General features: G+C 40.2%; 1 protein-coding gene across 3 annotated transcripts in view; it reads right to left on the reverse strand.

The window, feature by feature from the left end:
• Positions 1 to 3,252: 3,252 nt before the first annotated feature.
• The window catches only part of TBC1D2B (TBC1 domain family member 2B), a 31,482-nt gene continuing 14,503 nt past the window's right edge, over positions 3,253 to 20,231 (reverse strand). For 2 of the 3 annotated variants that reach the window (XM_054642281.2, XM_077185390.1), the window contains exons 4-13: positions 19,175 to 19,332; positions 17,981 to 18,204; positions 16,236 to 16,628; positions 14,802 to 14,912; positions 13,667 to 13,860; positions 12,217 to 12,711; positions 11,022 to 11,139; positions 10,135 to 10,320; positions 9,678 to 9,799; positions 3,253 to 7,205 (exon numbers count right to left, since the gene is read on the reverse strand). In XM_054642281.2, the coding sequence (XP_054498256.1) occupies positions 7,010 to 7,205; positions 9,678 to 9,799; positions 10,135 to 10,320; positions 11,022 to 11,139; positions 12,217 to 12,711; positions 13,667 to 13,860; positions 14,802 to 14,912; positions 16,236 to 16,628; positions 17,981 to 18,204; positions 19,175 to 19,332 (2,197 nt within the window). In that variant the 3' untranslated portion in view covers positions 3,253 to 7,009. The remainder of the gene's footprint in view (positions 7,206 to 9,677; positions 9,800 to 10,134; positions 10,321 to 11,021; positions 11,140 to 12,216; positions 12,712 to 13,666; positions 13,861 to 14,801; positions 14,913 to 16,235; positions 16,629 to 17,980; positions 18,205 to 19,174; positions 19,333 to 20,231) is intronic. The other variant, XM_077185389.1, reaches the window with a different exon arrangement.

Consider the following 20,231-nt stretch of genomic DNA (forward strand, 5'->3'; position numbering starts at 1 on the left):
GAGAGGCACTTAAATTGTATAAGCCTTCTTTCTGTATTCTCTACAAGCCCAAACACAAGCCTAGATTTGGTTACTGCATGGTCTGAAACTCACCATTACCCAGTGAAATTGCTCGTTGTTTCAAGAGACCACTTGACAAAGAACAGCACAGGCTCCCAGATCTCTGCACTACTGTAACAAACCTCTGCCAGCCTGCTTCCCAAGCTGCCGTAGCGCTAGTGTTGCCTTCCAACAATGATACCCTTCATCTGTGAACTCTCCTATCATAAACACATCCCCAAAACCTGTAAAACTAGATTTTCTTCAGCTTTATTTGACACACAGTTATCGCAGTAAACACTCTTAGGTCTCCTACATTTCCTCTGGGCAAGTTAATATCCATTATTTGCTAATGAAAATAAAAACTGGGATTGTTCACACGTTCAAAATAAATTACAAGTACCAGGTTGCCTTCTCTTCCAATCCTCTATGTGATTAAGATAACACAATGGTAATGTCAAACTATCATACATAAATAAGTAGGATGTTTTCCTTTGCAGTATGGTGTGAAGATAGCTAAATTTAAGACTGATTTATTCTAGGCAAGTACCTAAAGGCAGTGGTTTTCATTGTCACAGTTAAAAAGAAACTTGGCTTGTCCCAAGTCAAGAGGCCTGAACTGTGCCCCTGATCGCCTGCCCTGGGAGTGGTGTTCACAGCCCACAAGTTCCACCCAGCTCTTCCAACTCCAAAAGGAAAGTGGCTGCATCTGATACTACACAGGGTGGAGAAAAGGAAATGGGAGCAATAGTAAATGTTTCAAAGGGCAGTGGAAGCATTCAGAACTGTCTCAAAGTGAAATAAAGATAATTAATTTCTCATCTTTAGTTCTACAACAGGATATGATCACGTGGAAGTTACAGCAATCATACTACAAAATTCTCAGAGCAAAAGGGCACATGAGGAAGGCCACCACTTTTGTTTACTCCTAGCTGCAAGGAAGGGAACAAAACACCCTAAGAGGCTGTAACTGCTTTTCAAATTGCAACAAGCTCTCCCTAGACCAAGAATAACCTCACTTTGAATAAGGGTTTCCAAGGGCAGCGAAGGTAGATTGAATCCCACCCCTGCTGCCATGTCCATAGGGTTTGTAAGCCCAAATGCAAGTTCTGCCTAAATAGGATGTTGCACTTTCATGCTTCTGTTATTCACCCTTAAAACACTAACTCAAGACTTCTTTGTAACATCTTTGGATGAAGGTAAAAGCCTTTATGTGCATACAGGGAAAGAAAGAGAACTCAAACCTGAGCAGTGTTTCAAGTAGAGAGCACCAGCAAACACTGCAGCCACACATTCGCCAGCCCCCTTTAGAAGTGACAAAGTAGGAAACCCGTATCTTATGGGTTCCAAACATGTTCCAAAGGGGGATTTCCAGGATTAAAAACCAGAAGAACACCACCTGCACTTTTTGAAACTGGCAAATAGCAATATTCCACAGTTTAATCACCAATCACAGTGCCTGAAGACATCAATGATTCCATTCATCAGCTCAAACCTGACATCTTAGGGGCAACTCACTGCACAACCTAGCTGGTACATACCAAAGGGACATTGCATTTGAGAGAGAAAGGCAGAATGCAGCTGCTTGAGACCAGGGGGAATCTTAGTTGGCCAAAGTCATCTTAGTTTACCAGGCATATTCTAATATTGAATGTTATAATTACTGGAGGGATATATTTTTAATAACTGTGGTTTTTAAAATCACATTTAGTATATAGTCCTGAGTTTTGCTTTCTATCTCATGGTCTGAAAAGCTGGCACTACAGGTGGACATACTTGAACTGTAGACAAATGTGGCTTTTACAGCTAATAATTACACTGAAAATACTACTCTGCTAACTTCTGATTGAACCTTTTACCTTGTTATCCAGGGGGGAAGTTTCCAAAGCAGAGCACACCCTTCCTTTGCATTATCTGAGGGAACATACTTCATGTGTGGGAATTCTTAAAGCTTCAGCACTACATGGGTTCTGCTTTCTGTTGAGGTCAAGGAGCTGCAGATAAGGAAGCTATGTTTAGCACTTCTGAAAATCCCAGAGAAGGAACACCTGATACCTTGTAACACCAGCAGATTCAGAGTGTTCTCTGTCTCCTTAAGGCAGCCAGAGCAGTGAGACTCTGCAGGTATTTGGTCTCGGTTCAGAGCAGGCCAGCTGTGTTTATACTAAGTTATGCATTTTTTAGGAACCAGGTTTTTAACATACATCAGCCACACTCACATCCTTACTGCAATCCCACTGAGAGCAGAAGCTTCAAATCTAGTTCTAAGGAGCAAATGGGAGTCTCAGCTGTTCTTTGCAGGCCCCAGCAGCTGCTTAGGCCAATACAACCTACTCAAGCTAAACATGCCAAGCATCCATGTGAGGGCATTGCTCCCCATGCACTCTCTTCCCAGAATTTTCTGTTTATTTCTCTGACTTAAAATTTTCAGTATAAAGGACACAAGGTCCTTAGGCCATAGTTGTGCTCTGCCTCAATTGCTGATCTCTATCCTGTTTTGCAACCCCTTTGAACAGATTTCCAGCTGTGCCAATATGTACTCCTAGAACAGCTTGCCATTCTGTAGCAGAGCCAGAGGACAAGAACTGTGCACTCTGATACCAAAGACAGGCTTGGATATGCAATTACAGTCATGTTCCTTCCTCCCTTACACTTAGCTATTAAATAACATGAAGTAGCTGAGGTATTCCCTCTTTAAGGGACTCAAGCAATTCCAAAGTGCAAAATTCGTATCTGAAAGACAGATATTGAGACTTGATTTCCAAATTAATGGAATACTTGGTTAAATTTTCAAAACAGCTGAAATTATTTATTTGACTACAAAAGACTGTGTCAGAACATCTGTACCAAGCCTCCTAAAAAAGCTTTTGGGGTGCCAGGAGATATTATACAAATATGTTTCCCAGAAAGTGTGTCAATTCAGAAAATTCCTGTGAACACTCATGCAAATTCTGTCTCCCCCCCGCCTCTTCTCCCAAGAAATGAAGGACACCAATGACAAGTCTACCCAGTCAGAGTCACCTGCATGCAACATGTCTATGGTTCACATCTTCATGCTTCAAAGCCAAATTTACGTGGATGTTCCTTTATAGAGATCCTCTCACACCTCATTATCAGACAAAAATGCAAGCTCTACCACTGGTTTATTCTGATGACACCTGCAGATATTTCCATCTGTTATGGGAAAAAAAGAAGAAGAACCAGAGCAATCTATAAAGTAATAAACAATTTATTTTTTCTTTACATCAATCTTCATGAAGATAACATCACTTATATTTGTGATTCAAATTTCTTGTACCGCATATTGCTGATGTTTAACATGGCACTTAAGGGAACAGTCACTTAAACAGCTATACAATTTCATTAAATTAATCAATTTGCCATTTCTCAGTTATGTGTCTGAACATCCAACTCTGTCAAATTTAAGACCATTCATTCATTTCTGATGTTTAATAACTAAGAAAAGAAATCTTTCCCTTTCTGCTGAAAGACCTTACCATCTTTACAAACATTGAAGGGAAGGGGAGACTCTCTCACAGAAGATACCAAAAGGGCAACAGAAAAATCCTTTTTATTGATTACATAGCTGGTAAAAAGAAGACCACCAAACAATGGGATAATACTGAATGATAACACTACCTGTAAACATGTACAGGTCAAGCTGAAATACTGTGCAGTTCTAATAGCTAGAGTTGTAGTGCACCAATTTTTGCCTATTTAACAGAAGATGATAGACCCTTTTAAAAACTAATGAAAAGTTTCACCAGGAAGCCATGCACACATGAATAGAGATGAAGGAATATTCTGGACAACACAACTTAGTGGTTTGGGTTACATCACATATTCTGGGAACCACACATGAGGAACTCTTTGCACATTATGTGCAAGGCCTTGAAGTTAAAATATTTTTTTGGCAGTTCTTATGTGCATGAACAGATCACATGCCCACTATCTGGCTGGCATGAATGGTAAACCTCATGCACCACCTCAGAAGTTCACACACAAGCACAAACTCTTGGGCTCCGTGCAGTTCAGCTTTGGCAGGCCACTGAGGCACAGTATTTTGGCCTGGTTTCATCAGGGTTAAACACTGCCTGTGTATCCTGCATGTGCCTAATGAGTTACTACTCTCCAAGGTAACCAGGTTTAAGCACCACTAGAAAACCACGTCACACAATGACATTTGCAAGAGCAAGCAAGGCAAGCTCCCCTGATCTTAGCTCCTGCTATAGATCTTATTTTTGTTCCGCAGAGACTTCTAGTGGCCAGAGGTGAGAAGCCTCTGCAATTTTTTGACCTTTTAGCTCATCACTAAATCAGTAACAAGGCTTAACAAAATGAAGCCAACAGCTTGCTGGGAACTTGAGCATAACATCATTGATTCGTTTCTTATCTGCAAGCTGACAGAACACCCAGAGACAACACAACTTCCACAGGATTCCTAACATTCATGGGTAACACTCACACCATGGCAGAAGAAACAGAGCTACTTAGCTTTACAGTATAATTGGAAACAACTTAAAGCAATGAAACACAGCAACACATGTGCACACAAGCTGAACCATCAGCACAACTCTAACAGAAATGGTCCTGGAATATTGCAGGTCGTGTTTTGTCAGCTAAAGAGCTTCCTGAACCATTGCCTCAAACTTAGCTCTATCTTCACAACCCAAACTCTTCAATGGAATCAGTCTGAAAACATCTCCTGAAGTTATAGTTCATAGTGAAGACTCAAAGCCAAAGAAAAATGGATTGTAGGAATAGGATAAGTACAAGTATCTAAATTCTTCACCTTAATATTTCACTTGTGGTCACTGAAAGGAAGATCTTCACCTTAAAAAAAATTCATTTTGCACTTGACAACATCATTAAAACAAACATACAAACAAGAAGCCTGCATTACATATTGATTTAGAGACCAGCTCTTTCAAAACCAAGACAGCATAACTAGAAAATTAGAAAACCTGGTCCCATTTTTGTATTCAAATACTGATTGTAAGTAGAAAAAGAATACAGTACATGCAATAATATCAAAACCCTGCCCTCCAGTACACAACCAAAAGTAACTAGGAAATTAGAAAAAAATCCCTAGCTACTGCCTACCACAGACAACATAGGAGACATTTCAGAAGACTAGTAACATACAAATCAAGATGATCACATCATCCGCTCCTTATTGGCAAGGATTTGCTGGCTAGGTAAAAATTATGTGTCATGCAGGAAGCATAAATTTTATATCAAAAGTAGTCCTCTAAGTTACAACTTCACCTCTGATTAAATAGTTCCCTTCCATATAAACTAACTTATGATATGCTTACTTGGAGAAGGCTACAACTACATTATCTAAAATAAATTTTTTTAAAAGTGCTGTGAAACAGAAGCAGGATTTCTCTCTGCCCCCACTTAAGTTGACTAAAACAGTTACATGATTATACCAAATAAAGTACTACTACTTCTAGAAAACCAAACCAAAGCACATAAAATACAAGCTTGATGCACTTCACTCTTCCCAATGATTAGTTTTCTTTTTTGCTAATTAACCACTTCCCCAGAGCTTGGTGATTTGCTGCCTAGTATTTGAATCCTAGATTTATCATAACACACTGTAGTCAATACAACATTCTGAAAATCCAACAAATCCAAGAAAAAACATTGCAAAAGTCCAGAGAATATCTAGCAAGAAAGAAACCCTCCTTCTCCTGAGAACCACTTATGAATACTGCTAGTCACCAAAGGAGAGAAAATGGTCCCAAGTAACCCTTCCACAGCAGAAACACTATAGCTCAACAGCCCAGGGGTTGCTCCTTAGAGCTGTCTTGCAGGAAGTGCATCCAACACACAGTAAAGCTGAGTACATTAGGAGAATATTGCATTTTTCTGTTGAAAAAGGATCTTCAGTTCCCGTGTGCATGTCGTGACCTTTAGGTTTCTTTAGACTGATTGATAAATATTTTATGAACCCAGTCACTACCACTATTGTACAATAGCTCTGCAATCATGCAGACAGAATGCTGTGTTTCTTCTTAAAGAGAAAGACTTCACCTTAGGTCTTAAAGAGGAAGAAGCATTAAAAGAAAAGGGAAAAAAAAACCCAACAAAAAAACCCTCACAGAAACAAAAAGCCGTAACAAAACAACCCTTCAACAGATATGCAAAAAATTAGCTCCTAAAGCATGGTACTCCTGTGACAAGCTCCATTCTTCCATAATACCTGGAGTTTGGTTGTGGCCTTTTTAAACCACTGAAATCAAAACAGTGAATACAAATAAAATTGATTAAAGAGAGTTTGATCTATAAACCCCTTTCCATTAATGAGAATCTTTATCAACACAGCTGCTCTGAAAAGTAGAAAAGATGTTTGCTACCACTGTTTCAGTACACACTCGACAGGCAGTGACAGAAATAGGTACTTATTTTACCTTTACTTTAGAGTACATATATTCAAGGGTTCTGTTTGGTGATCCATTGCATGACACTTCAGGAAAAGACAAAGGAATCTTCATCCCATGGTTTCCTGGTTAGCTACCTCAAGAAAGGCTGGATGGAGCCAACCTGAATCCAAGAAATATGGATGTCCTCTCACATTGAGCCTGCACTATGAAAAACATGATTACATCAAAAAAACCCTAAACTCAGAATGACAATGAATGTAACAGAGCATGGACTTTTCTTATTGTTTCACATCCAGGCATTAATGGTGCACTGTGGGAAAACAACTGTCAATTCAGCTGATTGACTAAACTGAGACAGATATTAAGTGCTCTACAAATGATTCCAGGAACATAAATGTAAACAGAAGTGTTTGGCCTCCATACTAAGTGGTATTTCTGAAAGTGCTGGGATTTGGAAATCTGTCCCGCATATTTCCAAAAGCAACGAGTTTACATTCTGTTTCACAGGATGAATCAAGTGTTTTGGAGGTTAACTCACTTTGGTCATGATCCCAAAGAACAGTTTATATTAAGCAGTTTCAGCTATCCTCCTCATCATCACTAATAAGGTCTCTTTTTTCTACGCAGGTCTCTCGCTCACGCAGGAAGTCCTCCCGGATGGCTTCCAGCTCCGTCAGCTCCAGGCGCACTTTGTCCAGGTGATAGGCCCTGCGGTTCCTGATCTGGCGTAAGGGAAAAGGGTTCAGGTCTCCAAAAGCAATAGCAGTCAGTTTCCTGCAAGATTACACAAGAGTAGAAGACAATCATTCATATTTGGTGGGCTTTTCAACTTCATCCATGTCAGCTTTTATCATATGTGACATATCTCCAGTCTCTTTCACACTTGATAGGTCTCAGATGTTATCAATATTTCAAGAAATTTCTATAAAGCATTCTTAAGGTTATTTCAAGTGATAAAGTGTAATCAAACATTCAGGAGTTCTCTAAGCCACATGTAAACTCTGCTACAAAGATCTGAGATGCTGAGCAGAAGACATAAGCTTGGGTCATCAGAGCTTCCCTGGCTACACTTGGATACTCAGTACATCCAGCTCCCCGTACAGATTGGATCATTTCCTCCATAGAGCCCACAGCAGCTCCTTCAATCCCAAACCACTCAGCTCTCCAGTTAACCAAGATAACCTAGCAATCAAGAGACCAGATAAGCCAGGAACAACACACACATGGACAAGGATAATACAGAACATGGACAAGCCAAAGTTTCCAACGCTCTGGGGGTTCTGCTGGCTGGAGCACAGAGATCTCTGGATCAGTATCAAGTCAAACTTGTCAGGGCACAATGCAGAGCACCACAGAGGATCCAGCCCCCTTCCCAGAGTCACACTGCATCATATCATCCTGCAGTGCCAGCAAACCCAGCAACTGGTCAGTCTAATCAGTCCAAAGAGACCGCATCCAACTACATCATTATTGCTGATCTACACCCAAAACCATCTTTGTTTACTAAGGAAAAAAGGGGAACTGGAGTATTTAATTTATTCTATTTGAATTATCAGAAATAACTATTAAGAAAACTTCTTTGGACAGTTTATTTAATGGCAGGTTTGTGTTTTTGAGTGACCAGGTATTGATTTCATGCTATTTTTACACAGAAGATATTCCAGCAGCTTCTCTACCTGTGCACAACATGCCATGGCTCTGTAGAAAAACCAGCTATGACATCCTGTAACAAGAATATAATTATGTACGTGTCTGTAGAGACCTTTCTCTTACTACAGAGTTTGAACTCAGAAACTCTGTGCAGAATGGTTTTAACCATTCAGAACATCCATGAATTCTATATAAATAAATATTTCTGAATTTTTCCTCTACAACAGGATCATTTTTTGTCCATATCAAGAAAGGCCTCATTCTACGTGCTTCTGTACTGCTCAAATGTTGATGATGTAAAACTTGTACAAACATGGCAGAATAAGAAAACAGGCAGTTTGAATTCTGTCTTGTCAGTCCTAGCAGGCAAATCTGTATTCCCTAGGTGGCACTGCACTGCTTCCACTCTTAAAACCCCAAAAGGCAGACTTGCAGATCAGCACAGAGTATATTTGTATTGCAAATATCTTTGATGTACTGAATTCTGTCCTTCTGTCCTCACTTGAACTCCCCATCCCTCAGTGATCCCTAATTAGTTCATTTTGTTAACACCAAACTAAGCAATTTCAGAAATCTTTAAAATAGATTATTTCAGCACCAGAAAGTTTAGACAGAAGAATCAAGACATCATTCCCACAAGTGGAAAAGGAATGGAAAGCCACAACTTCAACTCTGATTAAGTATCAAAATTTTGTTTGGATTAGGTAAGAACAAAAAAATTATTTTTTTTCTCTCTGCATCAATCCCAGCAATCCCTTTCAAGCACAAGCTTATTCAGCTTTAACTTCTCTCCAGTCAAAACTGAAACACAAGAAGTAAAAATAATAGCGCTCTTGCAGCAGGAGTCAAAGTGTAAGCTGCAATTTATGTAGAATTCATCACATTAAAAAAAAATCTCAGATTTCAATATACAGTTTTTCTCTAAATTGAAAATTAGTGAGCTTCAAAAGATGTGCAAAACATTTTCAGACAATAAACCAATCCCAACATGACTTTTCTTTTTAAGATTAACCTGCTGCTGTACAGTCTCGAAACCAGAAATCTAAAAACACTAGACCCTAATTTACAAACTGTAAGTCCTATGCAAGGACTGAAGACAAGAAAAGTATCTAATTTGTATTTATTCTCTGCTTCCAAGTATATCTTAAAACCAGCTGGAACTATGTGGCAAGAGCCTGTCCATTAACCATATATAAGAGATTTAAGCTGTGGGGGACAGAGCTCACGTCTTTAATGCTTGAGCAGGACGCATTTTTATTTATCATAAAGCATTTTAGTAACAAGTTACATCTGCAGTGTAGAGGGAAACTTCATCTGTGGTTGAAATTCTGACCTGTTGCTACCACGATACAACACCTAAACAAGGTAATTTCCTTCACAAGGAAAAATTACTATTCAGGCCTACATCACTTCTGATTTGTCTCTGCTAGATAAAAGTGCTCATGACAAATCCTAGCAGTTGGTTGCATTTCTAGTTGCTTTATATAAGAATCAGGATCTAGATGAAAACAACACCAAAGCCACAAGACAGACATCTCCAACATCTCCATGGACCACTACAAGTCCCTCAGTGCCACCCCAGTGTGAGTCACCCACCTGGCATCAAGGATGGTGCGTGTGAAATAGCGAAGGTACTTGAAAATAGACATTGAATCTTGCAGCTTTAAGATTTCCTCTTCTTTGTACTTGAACAGTGCCAGGGCAAATCGGAATATTACCTGATAAGAATACATACAATAATTGGTACTTTGTAAATATAGAATACACTGAGTCTCATGACCATCTTTATAAACCCCCCAACAAGAGCTCCTCATGCACAGGCTGCACTTACGCTCTTCAGTCACATCTCTCTCTATCTCCCTTCCCTGCCCCAGCCCCTATTTCCAAAAGCTGGAAAATCTTTTGAAAGGTTATGCATAGTTCCTCCCTTGTTTTTTTCCTAGATGTCATTTTAACTAACAGGAGTTCTGCAAAGCAACCTTCTTTTAGCCCCACACTCAGTAACACTTTGTTATCAGGTAACAAATGAACAAACTCAGGCCAGTAAATTCACCTTTGGTCCCTCATAGAGGAAGGAGTCCCAGATCTTGAAAAGGATGTCACTAACCACGCTGTCCACAAAAACCACAAGAAACCAGTTAAAAGTGATGAGAGTATAATCAACTTTATATTGTTCAAAATGAGCATGTAGTCGTGGAAGCTTCTCACTCAATAAATCCTTAAACACTCGCTGATCAACCTAAAGAGATGACAAATGAGAGTGTTATTGTTCCAATTTTACAGCACATCATTCAGAACAAGGCTGTTACCAACCTTTAAGTACAAGTTTTTTCAGAGGTAACCAGGAAGGCCAGGATTGTCTGTCTCACACTTCCAAGCTAGATCCACCCAAAGCACAGACAGCTACCCCACTGCAGATTGCCCTTGTCTGCTTCTCAATCCAGCCCCAGTCTCACAAGGCTCCTCCAACACACGTGGGGTGTTTCTAGTACTGGTCACCAGTGCTGCACTGGTGCAGGAGCACAGGAGCAGAGAGAATGCTGGGCAAATACTTGGCTGGAGAAGGCAGCCTGGACCAGAGCATCACCTGGAAGCAGGAAAGCTACAGTGGCTACTGCCCAGAGCATTGCAAATGCATTCTCACCCCGCTCTCCCCCAGAGCCCTGCGCCAGCATTCCCCCAGATGTGAGGAAAGGAACGATAATACAGCTCAGGGTTGTGAAGCTATCAATGAGAAGGGGGCTAAAGGACCCCAAGCAGGACACTGAACAACTATCTCCCTGTTAGAGTCCTTGTCCAAACAAGGGTCCTTGTGTTTGGAACCCACCCCAGTCAACTCCACTCCCCTTCCATAGAGGCCTATCAGATAGCTGCAGAGGAAAGCTGTGGACTGGCTGCAGTTTACAGCAGGACCAGACTTTATCCCAGCAGAGCACATACCTGGGATCCCAGCAGTGTCTTAGTATAATAATCACGAGGCATGAAGACTTCCACTATTGTTACTAGACACCAAAAAGCATCTTCCTGTTCCAAGTACAGAAGTGCAATTGCTACCAACCTGAAAACAGGGTTTATTTGGAGGAGAAGGTTATTAAAGATGAAGTAAGAACCATTACAGTATTCTTTTCTGTTCAACAGAGATAAATGTATTAACAGCAGAGCACTGAACAGCAAAACTTGATGAAGTTTAAGATGGGGCAAAGCCATGTCTTCTCAGCCACATCAAGTATTTGTATTCAGCTAAATAAGAAAACAGGAAAAGGCAAAAACTTGATCTAAAAATTTCTTGAAGTGTTGGTGTTGCCAATTTTAAGAGCCCTCTAAACACAGAGTCTAGTTTAGAAAGGAGATATTTATCCTAAGAGTGTTAGGTGGAGGTTTCCACATTACTACTACTGCTACCACCACCGCCTCACCACCTCTACTACATGACTCACTGCTTCTGTTCTACGACTTCTTCAGTGCTCTTTCAAAAGACAAAGCTGCTCTAAGTTCCAAAGCCTGTGCTAGTACATAAAATAGAGCACAAGTGGACATCTATAGTATTACATCATGGGGATGAGACAGGGTGTTAGACCAACACACCTGCTTCAAGTAGCACCTTCGTTTACTACAGATCTCCAAGTAGCAAAGCTATCCTGGCAAAGGCAACTGCAACGAATCAGAATTTTTCTTAGCATTGTAACACAGGAATCCCCTTTAAATTCTACAATTCTGATTGAAGACATCAGTGGAAAATGCTGAAATGTGTTGTCTTAACAATATGAAAAAAACTTTCAAGCATTTTTTTCTGCTTGCTTTAAAAGAAGAAAAAACAAATTCTCATACAAAAAAGCAGCACAATCCCCTACAACTGACATGAAGTCAATGTAAAACAACATTTGAGTAGTTCATTTCTTAAGAGCTAATTCCAGTTCCAGTTTTGATGCCAAGTTGATTTTACAAAATTTGTTATTCAGGTCAACTGCTTTTTTCATTGGTTTAAAAATGTGATAGTTATTTGTTTATTTTAAATTATGGGCATATGATCCATAAGGCAAACTGCTGTTCAAAACCATGTTGCTATACATGGGATTTGAAAGGCTCATTAAGTGTTTCACTGCATAGTTATTAACCAAGATAAGCAAAATCTTACCTGTTGAGCCCTTGGCAATATCCTATATCAGGATTTCTCCAGGAAAATGCCAGCAGCACATTTCGCAGCTTCTGGATCCCTTCAGACGTGGGGGAGGAGTAATGTTTGTTGTTTGGCAAAGTCCTCAAGAGATCCAACTCAATCTGTTTAGAGGCGGGATTTGGTTTTTCCAGAGCTTTTTGAAGCAAGATTTGGAAGTAGCCAGGTACTGCACTGTCCTTGAACTTTTTAACATGGAGATTGACACACCATTTCCACATCTTGGACCGATGCTCATGTGGAATTCCACACCGAATGAGGTTCTTCAGTTCCACACAGCGCATCATCTCTCTATTCATTGTGCTTGCAAGGTAGTTCTCCCATTTCACTCCTGTGGAGATCTCTCGATTTTCACTGAGTGAAAGTGATCTCAAGTCCAAAGCTCGTGATTTTGCTACTAGTTTCTCCTCATCATCATCCTCTGGGATAGTCTGAAAACCATATATATCATATTCACTGTAAGGGAGAGGAAGAAAAAAGGTTAAAAGGTTTTAAAAATATGTTCAGTAGCCCAGAAGCTCTCACGTTCTCACCATAAAGTTACTTCAAAGCCACTCTCCATAACTCTCAGGTTCTTCTTATTAAACATTTTTCTGAAGTATATTCTTTATTTAACAATTACTTGTACAATTCCATATACAAAAGACTTGGTGCCCATGCTCCTGTATATATTACTACACAAATTAAGCAATTTATTTAACAACATGGTTGAGTTGGAATGTACCCATCTCCTCAGCAGCTCACCTTCAGCAGCTGTAGGGCAACACCTTTGTCTAAGGTTGACATTGCATCTCAATTAATGAATAAATGTGCCAGTGAAACTTCCCAGTGGGACCATTTCTGACTCCCTGGCAGAGACTGTCACTGCCAAAGCCCCCTGACAGTCCCCGCTCAGCTCCTGCACACCCCACACTCACAGCCAGGCCGGGGTTCCTCACAGCTTCCGCCCCTCAGCAGAGTCCCAGGCTCCATGGAACACTTTATTCAAGGCACACAGACACAGCCTGGGCTGTGCCACAGTGCCACCAAGTGCCCTTAGCAAAGGAATCCTGGGGCTTTAACCCCTCCCAGTCCAAGTCTTCACAGCCCTCCTCCTCCTCTTCCTCCTCCTCCTGAGTCCTCGCTGTGTCTCCCAGTGTCCCTCACCTGGCTGGTGCCACCAGGCCTTGTGGCCCCATCTTCCAGATTAGACCACCCAGACCTCAACCTGCATCTTGACCTGCACCAGATCTTCCCCAAGACCATGTTTTTATACAGCTAAAAGGATTTCAAGGCCATTCCATCATTAATGAAGGGAAACACAATAAATAACCCAAACCTGCAAACACATTCTCACTGTCTGTTTTCCAGTCTTTTAATAGAGCCCACTGGCCAAGACACACATACATTTAATTTAACAGGACCAAACTACCTGACCAGGTGGGGTTTGAAAAATGCTTGTTCTGGTTGTTCATTAGGTTCTGCTTTCAAGGCATCTTCCAGTAACTGTGTGATAACCTCACGAGCAGGACTTTGATCCTCAGAACAAACAGGAGTTTTCATTTCTTGAAGCAAGATCAAGTATTTACTTTCAATCTGGCAGAGTTTGGCTTCTAAGCTGGTATACTGCAGAAAATAATACATGATACAAATCTTCAGACACCTTGTACTACACTTCTTTTAAAACCTGGTGCAATGCTATTCTCTTGGTTTATGCTGCTTAGAAACATCTAAGTCAAGAACAGCCACCTTAACTTTCCCATTTTTGTAACATAAGGCAGCATAGTAGACCAGATGTTTTCCACCACATGTATTTTTCCATATGGAAATTCTGAGCAAACCTTAATTATCACTGCATTGTATGAAATACTTTAAAAGAACAAAATGGTTGCATTTTAGCAGCTTTAGGCTGTGCATGTTTGAACAAGGACAACTCAAGTGGCATATGAGTTAGGTAATAGCATGTAAGAATTGTAAGCACACACCTCTGTGCCAAAAATATAGCATTTAAGGCTGGCCACCGAGTGCATGGCTTCCAAACAACTAAAAGCAAAGCCTACTGAACCAGCTACAGGTATCTAACCTTAGTTACAGATGAGTGCATTTTCCCTAGCCCCAAGCACTGGAAATCTTTATTATTTACCTGCAACATCTCTACACTCAAATTGATCCAGAGAGAAATGACATTCACCATACCATAGTCATCCTTTGTGCTCAGGAGAAAGCTTGATAGTGACAAATATGAAATATCAAAATATCAAATCCTTACACATCCTGTCACTGACCTTTAAAAAAATCATTACAGCCTTAATTCTGAGGAAACAATGTTTTCAGACATGTACATGCCTTTGTTCATAAGTTATCAAAATGTTCCACTGGGTCACACAATTTTAAAAACAATTACTTCTTTCAAGAACCCATTCAGAAAGATTGGTCTGTAAGGACTGAGAGGGCTTTTTTTTTAAGCTATCATATTTAATACATTTAAATGGCTCAATTTCCTGGGTAGATTTATGGCTAAAGTATGGAAAACTGCTTTAGACATTGCTAAGTGAGAACATGCTGACCTTTGCCTGCCATTCTCTCTCTCTTGCTTCTGCATTTCTTCGTAGAGTAGAAAGTTCTAAAATCTCCTTATTTAAAAATTTATTCTGGGTCTTATAACCCTGAAGATTGTCCTGTTGATAAAAAAAAAAAAACAAAGTAGATTATGCCTGTCAGATAAAGATCACCTTAGAGCATAGAAACAGCAGCTACTAATAGGATTTTAATTAAAAATATCAGGCACAAATCAAGTGTTATTTTTGGACTTCATGTAAATGAAGTGCGCATGCCAAATATGAGCACAGGGTGGTGCTGTGCCTCACCTGCGCCCCTCGCAGTGCTCCACTGCCTGCAGAAGGCAGCTGGCTGCTGGCAGGGCACAGGCAGGGAGAACAGGCACATGCAGGTGAGCCCATCCAGAGGCCACAGCAACACTAAAAAAGGGGGATGAACGTCCCTTGGGTTTTCACCACCCTCACCAGCCCTCATTAACAGTACAAGTGTCATGTCTGCCTCCTAGAAAGATAAATCCTTGAAAGATAAATGACCTTCCCTGCCTAATCCACTCAGATCCTGGCTACAAACATTACCTCTGAAAGCTGAGCCTGTGGGATGAGGCTGGTACCTCCCAGCAGCCACAGACTCTCACACTCCCCAGCATCCGCGAGCTCTGACTGCTTTGTGCCAAGACCACTGACTTCTAGTTTCAACTTCAGTTAATAAAACTTACTAGGCTCACATATAAGAAAATTATGTATGTTTAAGCATATTTTAAGCAACTTATTTATATTCCAAATGCTTTGGAACATTAATCAATTTGAAATACAAATTTACGCAAAGGCAAGAAAGCCTTTTTGGAGCAAAGTGGGTAACTTCAGTAACTCCATTACCAACTTGTGACACATTCAGAGAGGTATGTTACAGAATAAAAATAAAGCATTAGTAGGAGCTGTAGCAGCTTTAGTAAAACAGTTTCTTATACTCCTCCCTCTTTTTTTGGCTCCTCAGAGCTTCCCTTTGCTTTTCCACATGCTCTTTGTTGCCCACTAGCTGGCAACCTAGCTCACACCGAAGCCTCAGTCAGTTAGGGTTAGGGTTATATTTAAAATTAAAAAAACCAAAGCAAGCTTTCTTTTTGTTTGTATTTTCCATGCTTGTTTTTCCTCTTACCCTTAATCCTTCCTGCTCCTTTCATTATTTCTTACATTTCTTCTGCTCCACACCAATGATTAATTTACTGAAAGTATAGCCCTGCACTAGATGGCCCAAAGGAAGGAAGTTCTGGTTAGATTGTCACATAACAGCTCCAAGTGGAGGCTCCAAGCTGAGAAAGCCTCCATTGATGAGTGGTGATGAGGGAACTTCTGCAGTGATCTCAAACAGTACAGCAGACTAAAAAGTACTTTTACAGACAGAAGAAATTTCCCTATGCATCAAGACAGAGACAGTGCTCTTACTTTTAGTCTGTCCAGTTCCTGTAGTTCTTTATTAGTACAGGTGGCTGTGGGGGAATTTATTGCTCCACTTTGAGAGGATGTGCTGTCCTCACACTCGCTGAGTTGACGAGAGAGTTTCATGATGACTTCATCTTTAGCTTGAATAGTTTCCATCAACATTCCCAGCCGTTCATTGAGTTCTCCAACTTTACACTTCAAATTCTTGACTTCCTGCTGGAGACTATCTTTTTCCAGATTTAACTTTTCAAGTTGATTATTGAGGCCCAAAATCTGGTCATCTTTTTGGTGCAACAGCTCTAATGTATCTTTGGGAACCCCCTCACAAAGGCGGCTTGCAAAGTATTTATCGTACTGGGAAGATCGGACTGTTTGCTGCAGAAGTCGAACAAGTTCCTGAGAATTACAAAACAACAGCAAAAAAAACTGATGAAATTTTAAGTTTCTAAATTTTTTAGCTTAGAAATCTAAGGTCAAGCAAAATAAAGTTTCTGCAATTAAGACCTCATGCTGGTGTTTTAAAGAGAAAAGGAAACACTTTACAACCTGATTTCTAGCAGGCTAACACCTTACAATGACTGGCCTACATAGATGGCTTCAGTGTCCTTCACTGAGCTAAGGGTCCTGCCTGAAATGGCTACAACAGGTTAAGGAAAAGAAGTGGACAGCTGAGGCCCAGCTGTCCAGTTACTTGGAAGCTGAAAAAAGCCTTGCTTGCAAGAAAGGCATCCTGTTGTAGGGTGAACAGGAAGAGGCTCAAGCCCAAAAAGTTAACAGGAAATCGTTACAGAATGGAAAAAGCAAAGGTAACTAAGAGCTCTCTTCTCTAACGGATGTGGAGAAATAAAAGGAGGTAAAAAACAAACGCTGCTTTGTCAAAAAGGAAGTCTGTGAAAGGCTGTTTAGAAAATCTTGCCACAGAAATGACCACCTAAGACACTGTTTTTCTTCTTATTAAAACAGAAGCAGCTGTGAATGCAGTGTTGCACTAGACCGGAGAGATTTCCCACAGCAGCAGCTCAGAAGCTCAACTGTACTCCTAGGAAAGATAATGCCTAAAATGAGTATAAATATGAGGCTCAGACTCCTTCTTTGGTTTCCCTTTGATCACCTCACACATAGGAAAATACAAATAGCAGAAGCAGCAGCTCCACACAAGATCTAAAATATTTTTCTTCTTAAAATGAGTAGAAGTTCTTTTAGATAAAAGCAAGGTATTGAATAGATTGGAGTTCTGAGGGCACACAAGCATGACCACCGTGTGAGTGCAGTCTATATATACACATTATGGTTAGGCTTATCTTACAAAACCCCTCCTGAGGAGAGAAAGAAGCCAGGTCTATTTCCCACCCACTGCACTAGCACTGAAAGAATCAAAAGACAAACAAAGAGAATCTGAAAGGAGAAGTTCCCAAGATATTTTATGTACATATGGAAAAAGAAGCTATGACTATCAGCCAGGATCCTGGCAGACACCAAACAAATTAACTTCAGAGAACAAGGAAGATAGATAAACCAATTCAATGAACAGTGTGCAAAGGAAGTTTTATTCAGGGATCTTATCTTCAACAGATATAAAAGATGGTCCTTCTTGTTTCAAGACTTTTTGCACACAAATGTTTGTTTAGAACCATCATTTTATAACAACCAACCAGCTCTTAACACAGTCAGATGGCCAGAAAGGTAAAACTCACAATCACCTGCCAGACCCATTTGCTTTTGTGCACTTTGCCTGAAGGTTTAATTACCTTTTGGCTCAAAAGATCTTTCTTCAGCTTCTCCAACTCTTCCTGCTGGCTTTGATACTTCAGTTGCAGTTCAGAGACCAGTCTGTTCCCATTGCCAGAGCACCACTCTGTTGGGGAGGAGTCGCTGCTGCTGCGGTTTTTGCTTGATCCAATCATATCTTTCAAGGGGCGCCTTGCTTTGTGTGGAATGCGGCCAAAATCAAATGGAAAAGCTGTCGTCAGTCCTGCATAAAACAATTTCTTCTAGTTCGGTTCACTTAGTAAAAAGGCATTTCAAAGCATTCAGATTTCCTTAAAAAATATACTCATTAACATCAGACTTTAAGCAGTTTTCAAACCACTCAACACAATAGTGTTAAACATGCCTCAATTTCCAAGTTGCTTCCTTTGGTGGCGGAAAAAAAAAAGCTCAAAAATATCTCCCCTCCAAGATATCCAAGATGAAAGACTTGGTTCATAAATTACCACTTTTCATATAAGACATGAAGAGAATTTTACATTTCATTACAGAAAATAAAAGGTATCTGTAACTATGGCAAAGGAAACTTTGCTTCAAATAATCAGAGCAAAACCAGCTCTGATATCACAGCCTACTGCTCCTGTAAGAGAATTCAATGTAAGGTTTCACCTCCACATACAGGATATTTTCTAACAGATTAAATCACTTGGATGCCACCTAAGGTGCTCTTAAAGAGATGTAAAAATATCTTGACAAGGTTATTCCAGACACTGGTCAAATCTGAGAACCAGTTACAATACACAGGTGAGCTGCTGCCTCATGTCCATCCCTACTTCTGTCCCATTTCAGAAGCAAGCCAAGGTAACAGGTACATACACAGAGTCTAAAGGCAACTCTGCTTCAGTGGGTGACACTCAAGTGAGCAATTACAGACATCAGCATTTCCCTTTGCCTTGTTACTTTGCAAGTCATGTGACAAAACGAACCAGTAGCATGCTCAGGAAACCCAAACCAGTGGATAACAAGGCTTTGTCTACATTCTCTTGTATTTGAATGGCAGAGGACCCCAAACACATCCTAAGAAATCGATTTTTTAAAAAATAGTTTACAGAGCTCTGGATGTGGTTTGTGAAGAAAAAGATAAGCTTCCACTTATCTCCTAGAGACAGACATAACAAGCTACTCCATGCTTGACAAGGTAAGGCATATGACCCCCTTCCTTCCTCCACTTCTACCTTTACTTCCTTCTGCCAGGTGCTTCCTTTTTTCTTCCAGAGCCATTGAGTCCTCCAAGTCTTTTGGGGTTGGATCCAGCAATTCCCACTCCTCAGTGGTATAAAATATACTCCTGCGATTTTCGTTACTTCCTTTTCTTAAGGAGGACATGGAATTTCTGTGAAAAAGGCAGCAGGAAAATGTGACAAATATTTCTCCATTTTGTATTATTTTTATAAAGGGCTTTTCACAGTTCAAACAGTGCAAACTAAAAATAAGCTACAAACACAGACAAAATCAATACCAAATAAAAGCTCAAAGAAAACAAAACATACACTACCAAATAGCATTTGCAATCAACAGCTAAATTCCAAGAACAGAAGAACTATTTTACTTTAATGCCATGGTCTTTTGCATCCCCCTGTTTTAGCTTTGTTTTTGCAGGGGGCGAGTACAAAACAAAGTTAGGATTTACAAGCAGCATCTCTGTATTGATCAGCTGTAGTTTAGAATTTTAGGGTAACTGCCAAGCATTAAACTGAACAGCATGCAGTCAAAACACAATGTACATTATAGCTCCACACTGGGGATCAAGGGAAAACTTGGGATCATCCCAGAGACCTGCTGCAGCTGAACTGCTGATGACAAGACTCCTTTGCAGTTTTTCTTTTCTACGGTGGAACATGGCCAACTATCTGCAAGAACATTTCAGGGGCAGCCTCTGAATTCCAGCCAGGTAATTCCACAGAAGAACAATACATTTCCCAGCAGGATGAGATTACCTGACCCAGCTCCCCCACGACCATCATGCACTCAGGAAATGTCCACTCTTACATCCATGAGTATTAACACAGCTCAGTATTGCAAAGCCTTTGTTCAACTACATAAGAACATTCCAAATCAACCCATATAAACCAGTTTAATATTTTTGGCATAGAATTGGAAATATATTTAGTATCTCAGCATTTTCCACAGAGTCTGTGCAAGCTCACTAAGATGCTTTCACTCAATCATCCACATTCTCTCTTCAAAACTTAAGCAGAAAATAACCCATGTTATACTTTCAATATCATTTGA

The sequence above is a fragment of the Agelaius phoeniceus genome, chromosome 13, assembly GCF_051311805.1.
Source record: "Agelaius phoeniceus isolate bAgePho1 chromosome 13, bAgePho1.hap1, whole genome shotgun sequence".
Lineage (NCBI taxonomy): Eukaryota > Metazoa > Chordata > Aves > Passeriformes > Icteridae > Agelaius > Agelaius phoeniceus.